The sequence below is a fragment of the Syngnathus scovelli genome, chromosome 6 (assembly GCF_024217435.2).
Source record: "Syngnathus scovelli strain Florida chromosome 6, RoL_Ssco_1.2, whole genome shotgun sequence".
NCBI classification, from domain to species: domain Eukaryota; kingdom Metazoa; phylum Chordata; class Actinopteri; order Syngnathiformes; family Syngnathidae; genus Syngnathus; species Syngnathus scovelli.
Window position 1 is genome coordinate 2,353,257 of NC_090852.1, and position 14,236 is coordinate 2,367,492.

The following is a 14,236-nucleotide window of genomic DNA, read 5'->3' on the forward strand; positions in this document are numbered from 1 at the left end:
GACTCGGTGTATAAGTCGAGGTCGATTTTTTTCGGTCGATTTTGGATCGAAAAAGGTCGACCAATACACCGGCAAATACGGTACTCCTCTATGCCCGTCCGATCGTTGTAGGTGGCTGCCTGCTTAAACAAGTCCCAGTCAGTGGTGTCAAAGCAGTCACGAAGTGCATCGGAGGCACCCTCAGGCCACACCCGAACCCGCCTCCGAACCGGCCTGGATGCCTTCACCAATTGTCTGTATGCGGGCAAAAGCAAAACGGTGAGATGGTCAGAAAGCCCAAGATGGGGGAGGGGGGTGGCTTTGAAAGCTCCCTTTTGGCAGCTGGTCTGACCAAATGTATCTTATTACAAACCACCGACCAGAAACAACATACTTCTCACGTGCCCGGTAACAGCACAGTCTCTCTGGCTATCAGGTTTCGTGGCAGGGTTGAGGACCCAAATACAGGGAAGCGGGGCAAGAGTGTTTATTATTCATTATTTACTAATGAAGGATTATTGTTCACCTATGAGCAGTTTCTTAGGAAATATCATATCCCAATGACTCCTAGCGATTATGCTAAAGTGTTTTTGGACTATTCCCTCTGGTGTGTTAAATTAACCAGTGTACATTAATTAATGACGAGCAACTGAAAAAACTAATGAAAAAAAAACAGCCTTTGTTTTATGCCTTCATCTATTGTAGGTTAGCATGATGTCTTTGATTTAAATGTGGAAATTATGTTAACTTCTTATCTGTTATCTGTGTTTGTTTTCCTCCAACTCTTTGATTTCTTTTATCATGAAAATCCTGACTTCACCTGACCCGGAAATAGTAAAGTCCTATCCTGTTTTCTGTGGCTGTGCAAATACCTTGTCAAAAAGAAAGAAACTGCGAAACTGACTACCAGTAAGTTTTTAAACGCATTTCCCCATCGATCTAAAGATACTGAAAGTCACTCACAGGCCATGGTGACTGCTGATGAAATTGCTAAATTGTGTTATGAGCGTTTCAACGATCTACCGCGGAGAGGAAAGCCCGAACCGGGAAGAGAATGGACCTCGCTCGCCGCTGTGGTGAAAATCAGCCGATGTGCAAACTCGGATAGAGGTTTGTTTGTGCATGTGCTTACGTGTGATTTGTGCATATAGTCCCACGACCTTTGCTAAAAATAGTAATACATCCAACAAAATCATACTGTGGTCAAACCAGCCGTCTTTCATTTTCTCGTGGTTAAACCAGCCGCTCTTGGGAAAACAAAGTGTGCCCATGTTATAGGTTTTACGGTAAAAGAGAGCGAAGGGAGAGTTGTGCAATACGGTAATCCCTCGCTACATCGCGGTTCGTTTATCGCGGTTTCACTACATCGCGGATTCCCCCCCCCCCCCAAAAATATATATATATATTTTTAAAAGTGATAATAAAACTTCCAAATTGAGGAATTATGGCACGAAACCTGCCCACACGCCAGCAGAAGGCAAGGAGTGCCGACTCAATTGCAGTGCATACACTTGTACCTTTTTATATATATATTTTTTTTATAATAGTAAGAGTTCTAAAAACATATTTAGTGTTGTACCTTGTTATAGAAAAATTGTTAATAATAAAATATTTCTAAAAACATATTTACAGTATGTACACTTGTACCTTGTTGTAAAAAAATAATAATAAAAGTTGTTCTAAAAACATATTTACAGTATGTAAACATAATTCTCCATGTTATTTATGTTATTCAGCCGTGCTTTGATTTGAGGTAGGGTGATTTATTTTGAAGGCCGTTTTCAGGCGATAGGACTTCCTGTTTTACGTTCGCGTACATATGTTACAAGGGTACAGGAGTCATTGACGATGTAAGTGGGTCTCCTAACAAGAGAAATGAACGATCACATGTGTCTAACCTTTAGGACAATGTAGTATTGCTCCAAATGTTCGTTTACATTCCTTTAAAGGTCCGTTTTCGTGTGTTAGCACGATCGCGAATTAACATCTTTCTGCTAACTCGTTAGCCTGCCCAGTATTTCTTGTTAACATGTTACACGCACACACGTATAATATTTATATTTTCAAAATTTATACAAAATTTTCTGTATGTTATTTATACTATTAATGTATTATTTACATGTTTGAAACAATTATTTAATGTTCTAATAATAAAATATGCACCTAAATAGTTTCATATACATTTATTGACACACAAAAAATGTACAGATGAGAGGGTGACCGTTTTTCGCGGATTTCACTTGTCGCGGGTGGTTTTTGGAACCAATTATCCGCGATAAACGAGGGATTACTGTAGAACGGAAACGCCGTAAAACAGCGAAGGGAAAGCATTGCAGTGCAATAGCATGTAAACGCCGTGAAAGAGTGTGACGGGAAAGCATTACAGTGCGATAGCATGTAAACACATCCGCTTTTAAAAATAAAAGATAGCAATTTTGAATATGCCTCACCATGTTGCAATTTTGTCAGTTTTCAAAATGAAAGAAGTGTTACGGACATGCACATTTAAAATGGCCTCAGCAGTGCAGTTTATGGTAATTTGATATAATAAAAAACATGACATGGAAGCGATTGAACTAAAACGCTTATATTTACCATAACAAATTCATAAAAACATCTGAGGAACATTCAAATGGGATTGTAAGAAGTGTATCTACACCAGCCCATATAGGACTATCATCCTGCAATGTTTGGGTCAATACGTCATGACCTGTGAGCTATAGAGCTTGTTAATTGTGCACTTATCTGATGTAAGTGACCGGCTCTCCGTTTAAAGCAGGGGTCTCAAACTCAATTTACCTGGGGGCCGCTGGAGGTAGAGTCTGGGTGAGGCTGGGCCGCATCAAATCGTAATCCACAAAAGTAATCCATAAAAAAGGTCCTGATCCAATCTTCTCAATTTGAACAAATTAACAGTCAGAACATGCAGAACATGAAGAACAGGAACAGTTCTTCAGAACATAGGCTTCATTTCTACTTCCTCCTACTCCTTGCTGCCAGAGACTTGGCAACGCTTCTTGAGGGAGGAGGCAACTGAGACCCTCAGTATGGCTTTAAGATGCTCATCTTTAATTCTGGACCTGTACTTTGACTTATTGAAGTTCATTGTGGAGAAGAGCTTTTCACACAAATAGGTGCTGCCAAAAAGGCACATGGTCCGCTTGAACATCCTGGAAAGCTCAGGGAAGCTGGGGGGCAGTTCTCTCAAAAATTGTCCAAGCTCCACTGTTCTTCCACTCACTTCCCTGAACTTGGCTTTGAGTTCAGTATTGCACTGCAGGTCAATTAGCTCCATCTGCAGAACAGGGGGGGCATCCTCAACATCAAAGGAGAAGGGGTCAGCAAAAATGTTAAAAGTGGCTCTGTGTGTCTTGAAGTCTGCAAACCTGTGATCAAATTCTTCTTGTAGCTTCCCAATGGTATCAGCATACTTCTCACCACTGAATGCTGTGCCTGAATCCATTTCCAGCTTTTGCTATCATTTCACTCACAACATAGCTAGCTTTCACAGCCGCTTCGTTCTCTTTGCTTGTTTTTTTTTTGAAAAAAACTTGTTGCCTCAGTAGAGATTATTTAAGTTTGGCGACCCGATCCTCTCGCTCATCTCCCAGGTATTTTGCATACTCCTCAGCATGTTTAGTTGAGTAATGACGTCTGACGTCTTTGTTAACAGCAACTTTACCCATCCATGCATATTAGACAGGTTGCGACGTTCCTGTGCTCAACAAAAAAATATCCCGCCTCCCACTTCTCCTGAAATTGCCTGTGCTCATCCGCAACTTTTCTCTTCACGGCAGGTTTTGAAACAGACATGACGGGGGCTGACAAACAATGTACAGCACTAGGTGACAGTGACAGGATATTTCCCTCCACTCGCTCATTCAAACATGTCAAAGTGCTAATTCGCCAATTAGCCAATTGCTAATTCGCCCAGTTGTCACGAGGCTGAGCTACGGGAGCCCATACATGTAAAAAAAAAGTAAAACGGCCAGATGCATGTGCGAAAAGAAATTCGCGGGCCGCACTAACACACAGCTTAGATGTCACGCAGGGGGCCGCAAAATATTGTCCCGAGGGCCGCAATTGGCACGCGGGCCATGAGTTTGAGACCCCTGGTTTAAAGGCTAAAATTCTGTACTTTAGCCCCTCTGCAGTAACGCAGTCTGTAGGGGAGACGAGAATTGATTTAAGCTGGTACGGAAAAAAGATTTGTTCAGAGTCTAACCGCTGTTCTAGTAAATTAGATTAATTCCGTCATTTCCGGACACCAGTCCCGTTGAAATCAAAGAAACCAGAGGGTTGAGTAACTACTTTGTCGAGACCCAGGATCTCCTCGATCGTGGCCGTTTCAGCGGCTCTCCTTTCCTATTAAGATTGTTGCTTTTGTTATCCACTCGGAATAGTTTAGCTGTCTTTGTCAAGACCGCGGGAACTTGTTTATTTTCACTAGCGTACACTCACACTAGCTGAGCTTAAGTTAACGGTTTCGAACCAGATTCTGACACTCCCTGATGTCAAGGGTTAAAGCTGTCTTCATTTAAAAAAAGAACTGAATGGTTTAAAGTATGACTATGATAGAGAAACAAAAGAGATTTAAAGCATAAAAGATCAAAATAATAATTAATCGAAATTAAATGATTATAAAGTAGAAATGTAATGAATAAGCAAGAAAGAGAATTACAAGTTTCAATTGTTCGAACAACTAACAATAATTTCCACTCACCATTCTCAATAGAGCAAAAATTATTCAGTCTTGAAGTTCTCTCGATTGAAAACTCAAAAATATAGTAAGGGTAAGAGGCTAGAGGTCTAAAATGCTGTTTGGTGGAAAAGTCGAGTGATCAGTTCTCCTTGTTCCAAAATCCGAATTCTGTTTAAAAGAACAAGCGGACCTAAGGTTAATCTCAGAAAGAATGAAATCTATCTTTGTCTAATCGGCCTTCTCGACCCGCGGCAGTAGCCGCAGGGCCATACCCCTAACGGGGAAAGGCCACCGGGCGAGAGAGAGCGATGCTCTTTGTCCGAACGAACCTTTTATATCAGTCCAGTTCGTGGGTACTATGCCTGCTTGGTCACCTACCAGTTTTTTTTCCATTACGTCATACATTGGCCTCAGATGACCCAAATGCTTCCAGAATAGACTGCACCTGCATCTCGGCCAGTCTCAACCGGATTCAACCAGATGAGGTGACCATGTTCTCACGGAAGTAACAATTTTCTCAGGGATGCTTCATCCTGTTTCCCACTCCCAAATCTTGTCAACTGTCCATCAATGTGACATTTGCAAATGTTTTTTCTCTGACTTGTGTTCCGTCAAACAGCATTTTGTTTAGGCTTCAACTGGATGAACGTGACCGAGGTCACGCTCACATGTGGGATCTCAGTCTTCCACCACTTAGTATCACCATTAACCCTTTCCGCCTCCTTGTCTTCGCTCACATTTATACATTCATGTGTAAATGGAACATCAATATTACATACATGTTTGATACTGCTCAAACATCGTAACAATAATAACACATACTTTCACAATAGTCAATTTAACACATAGTCATAAGTATGATCATGGATTCTCTTAGTTAGCAGGTTAAAACACTCAAGAATCTTCAAAACGTATTTTGACAAGCTGGTGACCTCTAGGTCAAGCTCAAGCGTGGGATTGCAGTCTTCCACCAACGGTATCACTGTCAACCCCTTGTCCTTACTCAACTCTTAATACATTCATGTGTAAATGAAACATCAGTGCTATGATGCTGCTCAAGTTGCTACTAACTATACAATATTGCAAAGCAGAGTAAAATGAAGTATATTGCAGCTTACTCTAACTGTGATTAACATGTCTCATTCTCATTAGCTAACGATGAGCATGGGCTTCCCTAGTTAGCAATCTAAAACGTGTTCTAAGCTAACAGCTTTTGGAAGAAGCAAATTGCTGAGGTGCGCCAAGCATTGAAAGCTCTACGTAAGAAACAAAGAGCGATTATTTTAACTTTTTGGTGCCTTAACCACGAAGACACCTACCTGGACAACAGCTCCCTTCCAGACAAGGTTGAGGTAGGCGAGTTGTCGCGGCTAGCTGGTTTTCATTTCCAAACTTTACGGCATGCCGCCCAAAAGAAATGAGGGCTACGATGAACTCAAATCATCCATTGACTTGATACGGCAAGACCTTACCACACTCTTAGAGCAGCAAGCCACCCTGCTCCAGCTAACGTCTGAACTAACGGAGCTTAAGAAATTATCCAAGGAGAAAGATGAGAAAATCCTGTCGCTTGTACGGAGAGTAGATGCACTGGAGCAGTACTCCCGACAAGAAGACCTTATAATCACTGGTCTTAAAACAACACACCGCTCCTATGCCAGGGCGGCGGGTCCTCCGGATCCCTCGACAGATGACTCTCCATCGGACGAACTGTCAACGCTTGAAAATCAGGTAGTACAGTTTTTCGAGAGTAAGCATATGGAACTCCAGAAAGGAAACATTGCCGCTTGTCACACACTCCCAAGAAACCGAAAACGACCAAAAGATGCTCCGAAAATTATCATTCGGTTCGTCAATAGGAAACATAAAGTGGATCTTTTGAAGCAAGGGAGGAAACTAAAAGGAACGGGTGTTTACCTAAATGAACACCTCACTACGAAGAATGCTGAGATAGCCTGGAACGCACGCAAACTGAAGAAGGAAAACAAGATTCTCGCAACGTGGGTCAGAAACTGCAAAGTATGGATTAAAACAAACGGAGCAACACCAGAAGATGTCAAAACCCTCGTTGTGAGTGAACTGGAAGAACTGAAGATCTATGGACTGGTGCAACCTAACATCTACAATGGCTGAACTGATGACCATAAACTGGTACCTATTGGACCCTCCTGACGAGAATGGTGGATTACAGCGGAGCACAACATGGCAAACAGAAACTGGCGGGGAGGACATCCAACTCAGGTAGACCGTCCCCTAACACCCTTCATGCCATCCAGTGACACTCTCAATAATGCAGGAATTTCTGTCCCACCGAATCTAGACTCTTTATTATTTAATTCATTTGACCTAGAGAATGTTACTGCTGGTATTTGAGTCCTTCTTGAATCCAGATACTAATTACACTTCCCTAAAATCTGTTGAATTGTCATGCGGATATTTTTCTGAAGATATGTTTAACAAACTGTGCAATACTATTCCTGGCCACTGCCTAACAAATGTATTCTCCACTGTCCACTTTAATGTACGGAGTATCTCTAAAATTCATGATGGTCTGCAAACCTATTTATCAACCTTAACACATTCCTTTTCAGTAATAGCTCTTACTGAAACCTGGATGGTTGATAATACATCTAGCTACCCTCTCTCTCACTGCACTCCTATACACTCATGTAGACCAAACAAGCAAGGTGGAGGAGTCTCACTGTATGTGATTGATAATTTCAATTTCTCTCCCAGAAAGGATCTAAGTGGTAACTTTGATATGACTGTAGCAGAATCTGTGTTTATAGAACTTTCATCTTGCTCACTTATAAACAACAAAAATGTGATAATTGGATGTATATATAGACCACCAGACTCTGATCAAATCACTTTCAATGAAGCCCTCGACTCCACTCTAGAAATCATAAACAAAGAAAATAAATTGTGTGTCCTACTTGGTGACTATAATATTAATTTCCTTGAAACTAAGCAGTCACATACAGCAGACTTCCTTAATACATTATACTCCAGTAACTTTTTCCCTCTTATTAACAAACCCTCCAGGATCACAAGCTCAACGGCCACTCTCATTGATAACATTTTATTTAATTCTCTAGACTACAAAATAACATCTGGCCTGTTGATCTGTGATGTATCTGATCATCTTCCTGTCTTCAATTTCATCCACAATGATAGTGGTCCAAAAATCAAAGGTTATACTGGTGATCAAATGAAATTCCGCAAATTTACCGAGAAAAACATGGTATCTTTTATATCTATCATCAGCTCTGTGTCATGGGATGAGGTTATCCTGTTGCAAGATGTCAACAAAGCCTATCACTCCTTTCTAACAATACTCACAAATGCATTAGAGTCCTCATTTCCTTTCATTTCTAATCGTAAAAATAACTCCAAAGGGAAACCATGGATAACGGATGAACTAAAAAAATCTTCACGTAAAAAAAATAAACTTTATAGAAAATCTATTGCAAATCCCACTCCTATAAATATAGAAACATACAAGAAATATAAAAATAAATTTACAGTATTACTAAGGAAAACCAAACAAACTTACTATGCTGATAAATTTACTCAAGCCTCTGGTGACATCAAAACAACATGGAATCTTATCAACCATTTATTACATCGCAAAAAATCTAAAACATCTACCCCAAATGAGATGCTGGGGAAAAATGGAGCCCATTCAAACCCAGTAGATATTTCTAATGGTTTCAATGATTTCTTTGTAAATGTTCTCGCTACCTTGGCATTAGCTTCTCAACCTCTGATACAAGCCCCTGTTGCCTAATTAAAGGTCAGTTTCCTTCACTCTCCATTCTTGACCCTCCTAGTGTTGAGGAAGTTTACAGCATTGTCATGAGCTTGAAAAACTCGGCCCCTGGCCATGACGAGATCAGAAGCTTACTTGTTAAGAGAATCATCCATTTCAATAATAATCCCAATAACACACATTTTCTCCTTATCTTTAAAATTTGGCATTGTACCCCAAGAACTAAAAATTGCTAAAGTCATTCCTATTTTCAAAGCTGGTGAGACAAATGAATATCGTAATTTTCGGCCTATATCCATTCTTCCATGCTTCTCCAAGATTCTAGAAAAATTGCTTTATTCAAGATTGGCAAAGCACCTAGAAACAAATAATATTCTTTACAAGCATCAATATGGTTTCCGCAAAAAGTTTTCCACTGAGCATGCACTGCTTCAGCTTGTCAACCATATCTCAACAGCTCTTGACAATAAGAAATTCGCTCTTGGTGTCTTTCTAGATCTAACTAAAGCATTTGATACTGTCGACCATAAGATCCTTATCGCTAAGCTAGAGAGATATGGAGTGAAGGATTCTGCCCTGAAATGGTTCACAAACTATCTTGCCAACAGAGAACAATATGTATATTTAAATGGTTGTTCTTCCAACAGATCTAAAATACTATTTGGGGTCCCGCAGGGCTCAATATTGGTGCCTCTATTATTTTTGGTGTACATAAATGATTTTTCCATGTCTTGTTCAAATTTTCTCCCTTTGTTATTTGCGGACGATACCAACCTCATTGCCACCCACGATGATTTTAATTCCCTCATTGCAAGTGTGAATGCTGAGTTGTACGCTATTACAAAATGGTTCAAAATAAATAAGTTGACACTAAATATAAAAAAATGTAACTTCATGATCTTCTGCAATATAAACAAATCTTACCCCAAAGAACAGACCAAAATTTACATAAACAATAACGAAATCCATCAAGTTACTAGCACCAAATTCCTAGGAGTTATAGTAGACGAACACTTAAATTGGTCCGAACACACTGATCTGGTTTGCAAAAGATCTATGAAAATGCTAGGTATTTTACGAAAAGTTTGTCCCTTGGTCCATCCTTTTGCTCATCTCACTCTGTATTATAGTTTCCTGTGTCCTTTACTCAATTACTGCAACATAATCTGGGCAGCCACATATCCAACATACCTCAACAAATTACTCATCTTACAAAAGAAGTTCCTAAGAATAATCTCTTCTTCAAATAGATATGAACCATCGGCACCACTGTTTAGAAATTATTCATTACTGCCAATTGATAAAGTAAAGAAAGAAAGAAAGCTCAGCGCCGCCTGTACTTCCTGCGGAAGCTCAGGCGTGCATGTGCTCCTCAGGCAGTCCTGTCTACATTCTACCGTGGCACCATTGAGAGCGTCCTCACCAGTTGCATCGCTGTCTGGGGTGGTAACTGCACTGAACAGAACTTGAAGGCCCTGCAGCGCATAGTGAATACGGCTGGTAAAATTATTGGTGCTTCGCTCCCCTCCCTGAAGGACATTTACACCTCCCATCTCGCCCGCAAGGCAACCTCGATTGCCAGAGATGTGAGTCACCCGGCTCACTCTTTGTTTGACCTTCTGCCCTCTGGGAAGAGGTACAGGAGCCTGCGCTCCCGCACCACCAGACTCGCCAACAGCTTCTTTCTCCAGGCTGTTAGGGCCCTGAACTCGCTACCCCCTTCTGCGTTACGTGCGGCACTGTTGCGCTATTTTCGGGAATGTCTGCTGTACGCGCACTTGCTCCTTTTTTTTCCGCTCCTCTTATTTATTTATTTATTTATTTATTGTTGTGTTATTTATTCATTATTTTGTACGCTTTTGTTATACTTGTTTACTTGTTTGTCTGTTGTGAGCCATGTCTTGTCACCGTGGGATAGGGGGGAACGGAATTTCGGTTTCTTTGTGTGTCTTTGGCATGTGGAGAAATTGACAATAAAGCTGACTTTGACTTTGACTAAACATTCATCAAACCTGTCTACTCATCCATAAATACATATATAGGAAACACTGTCTTCCTGCCACTTTTCATAATTTCTTCACATTTGCATCAGACTTTCATTCTTATCCAACAAGTCAGAGGGACAATCTTCACCCACCTTTCTGTCCAACGTCACACCATCAATATAATATCCACTTTAGAGGGCCCTCACTCTGGAATAAGCTACCTCTATATCCGATCCATATCTGCACAGGCTGCTTTTACAAAGCACCTGAAACACCACCTTCTCCACTCATGATCCTACTAGTCCATAATTACTCCACCGCACTCAGCTGATCCATACTATGATCATCAACTTAATCCACAATTTTGACTCAGATTCTTCCTTGTTTTGTTTTGTTATTTTCTGTTTACAGTTCTTCTGTTCCCTTTTAGCTATTCCAGTTCTGTTGTCTCTTTAATCGCTTCAACATCGATAAGTGTCTATTTTGTTTCGCTTCTTATATTTGTATCGTGTATCTGTTTATGTATGTATACATACACACTCGTATACATGCATATATAAATATGAAAAAATTAATATTTAGCTTGTTATGCTTCTGTTTATTTATATATATATATATATATATATATAATATTTTTTTTTTATTTTTTTATTTATTTTTTTTTTTCTTAAACACTTAAATGACAATTGACTGCACAGCACTTTGTTTCTGCACTTTGTTTGTATATATAACAGGAGTGGAGCTTCTTACAAGCCCTAGGCTTCGTCTCCCTCCTTGCGCTGTTATTTGTGCTAAACAATAAACTAAATTAAACTAAACTAAAATATTCAAGCAGTTTCAAAGTATATTATAGCAAAACAAAATAATATAACATACTCTAAAATTGCTGTGCTCCAGAACAAGTCTTCATCTAATCGATGACATTTTTAACTATTAATTTACTATGTTAGGTCAATCTGAGTTTGGTACCATCTTCCGGTGAAATTTGGAATGCGAATGGAGGTTTACTGGTTCAACCAACAAAATCCCCTTTACCAATTTAACAATAGTTAATTTTGAAGAACTAACTTTTAAGTAACCCTAACCCTAACCCTAACCCCTACTCAGGCCCCCTTCTTCAGGTCTTCCATGTCAAGCTTTGAAATTTGGAATTCCATCTTAGCCAATTCGTCTGGGCCAAATCGAATACACACTCACGCACCATCTTTAAAGTTAAGTTAAAGTTAAAGTCCCAATGATCGTCACACACACTGGTGTGGTGAAATTTGTCCTCTGCATTTAACCCATCCCCGTGTGATTTTGATCCATCCCCTGGGGGAGAGGGGAGCAGTGAGCAGCAGCGGTGCTGCGCTCGGGAATCATTTGGTGATCTAACCCCCCCAATTCCAACCCAGGGAGGCAATGGGTCCCATTTTTATAGTCTTTGGTATGACTCAGCCAGGGTTTGAACCCACAACCTTCCAGTCTCAGGGCGGACACTCCACCACTCGGCCACTGAGCTTTTACCCTCCTATCCACCATGTAACTCGACAAGCTAAATTACTTATATTTACAGTAATAAATTCAATTAAAAAAACATTCAAATGAAAAAATAAGAGGTGTATCTCAACTACCCCACATGGGACGACCATCCTGCAATGTTTGTTATGAGTCAATTAGGTAACATGACTTTGGAGTTATTGAGCAAAAATGCTAATATATACAGTGATAAATACATTAAAATATCTGAAACATTGGAATGAAATTGTAAGAAGTGTATCTCAATGAGCCCATGTATGACTATCATTGTGCACATTGTGGAGTCAATAGGTCTTACTGTAAATATCAATAGCTCCCAGGTCATGTGAACTATTGACCCCAAAATGTGACAACAAATGGGCTGGTTGAGACACACCTCATATAATCTCATTTGAATGATTAATTTAAAAAATATATATTTTATATAATTTAAATGTTTGGCGGATCGGTGGGGCACTGGTTAGCACGTCCGCCTCACAGTTAGGAGGGTGCTGGTTCGATTCCACCTCCGGCCCTCCCTGTGTGGAGTTTGCATGTTCTCCCCGTGTCCGCGTGGGTTTTCTCCGGGCACTCCGGTTTCCTCCCACATCCCAAAAACATGCTTGGTAGGCCGATTGAGCACTCCAAATTGCCCCAAGGTGTGAGTGTGAGTGCGGATGGTTGTTTGTCTCTGTGTACCCTGCGACTAGCTGGCAACCAGTTCAGGGTGTCCCCGCCTACTGCCCGATGACTGCTGGGATAGGCTCCAGCACACCTGCGACCCCCGTGGGGATAAGCTGAAGATGGATGGATGGATGGATGGATGGATGGATGGATGGATGGATGGATGGATGGATGCCTCCCTCCTACAATTCCATAGATTCCAAAACAGCCATGCAAATGATTTGCTAAACCTGCCATATCCCCTTGGGGCACCATAGATTTAATTTACTTAAGAAGAAAAATCATTATATTGATTTATTTGTCTTCTCATTTGTGTTACAGGTATTTTAGACCCACCGTTAATTTAATCCTTTCATATCCCCTTTATCCCTCAGTTGAAAAAGAAGTTGTTTCCCTTGGAACTGGGACAAAGTGTATTGGACAGACTGCCATGAGTCCCAAAGGTATGTGGCGTATTTTTATTTTGAGTGATTGGTTTTGCTTAAATCTCAATCTAGTATCTAATGACGATTTCAAGTTTTAAATGGTGATGGTTGGGTCAGCATGGGGATCTGGCATAAACATGGGCGTGTTGACCATCAGCAATTTTAATTTTCCCCAATGGCTGGTCCATTTTCTGACAATTAAAAATTTACTTTTCAAGAACAACTACAGTATTTTCTGCACTATAAGGCGCACTGGATCTTAGTTTTTTTTTTTCATATATAGTGTGCACCGGATTAAAAGGTGCATAAAATACAAGCTACTGCATCAAACTGGGGTTGACTAGGGTTCCGTTATGCATCCACTAGACGGAGCTGTGCTAAAGGGAATGTCAACCCAGTCAATGAGGTAAAAAAAAGCCCAACTCCCATTCCGTATGAACGTGATACGTTTTGGCTTCTTACTTGGTCCAGCAACCCCACTCATTTTTGATGATCATAAACTTTCTTTAGTTTAAAAGAAAAAAGTGAGTGCGTACGTTGATGCGTATTGCATTTATTAACTTGTTAGCTTTGACTTTGTTAGTTTGTGTATGCGCAGCCATACTTGCTGCGAAGAGGGTGTGCGGTTCACTGTGATTGCCTCCCGACAGGATTACCTCCTTCCAATGTAAGAAAATTTCTTACGGTCACTTTGATTCCTTTGAATATGTTGCCATTCAGTTGAAAGCCCCCTGTCGAGCAGTCTTAGTGACCATCTACAGACCGCCCAAATATGAATCAAGGTTTTTTGATGAGTTTACCAAAATGCTGTCTATTGTGTGCATGGATTTTGACTGTGTTGTTTTAGTGGGTGATTTTAACATTCATGTTGATAATTTTAAAGATGGGTTTGCTAAAGAACTTTTAAATATTCTGGATAATTTTGGGCTTTCCCAGCATGTTACAGATCCAACACATAACAGAGGTCACATCTCCGTGGTTGTGGTAAATGATGTTGCTCTGTCTGTTCACTACTGTGTCTTGTTTAAAATGACCACCCTTGCTAACCCTATGAAAGGGCAAGCAGAGGTAATCAGAAAGCGTCATACCTAAGTGGGCGGTACCGCCCCCCTGGGGGCGGTGGAAAGATCTGGGGGGGCGGTGAGGACGAAGGGGGCGGTAGAGGGGGCGGTAGGGGGGCGGCAGTCCGAAG

The 14,236-nt window shown here is 40.6% G+C and overlaps 1 protein-coding gene across 10 annotated transcripts in view; it reads left to right on the top strand.

Annotated features, from left to right (window-relative positions):
• The first annotated feature begins 452 nt into the window (after positions 1-452).
• adat1 (adenosine deaminase tRNA specific 1) overlaps positions 453-14,236 on the top strand; it is a 111,699-nt gene continuing 97,915 nt past the window's right edge. For 3 of the 10 annotated variants that reach the window (XM_049722951.2, XM_049722958.2, XM_049722960.2), the window contains exons 1-3: positions 453-888; positions 987-1,089; positions 12,994-13,062. Coding sequence is in view for 2 of the 10 variants with exons in the window: in XM_068650939.1 (XP_068507040.1) it covers positions 948-1,089; positions 12,994-13,062 (211 nt within the window). In the remaining 8 variants the exon portion in view is untranslated. The other 7 variants (XM_049722952.1, XM_068650938.1, XM_068650937.1 and 4 more) reach the window with 6 other exon arrangements.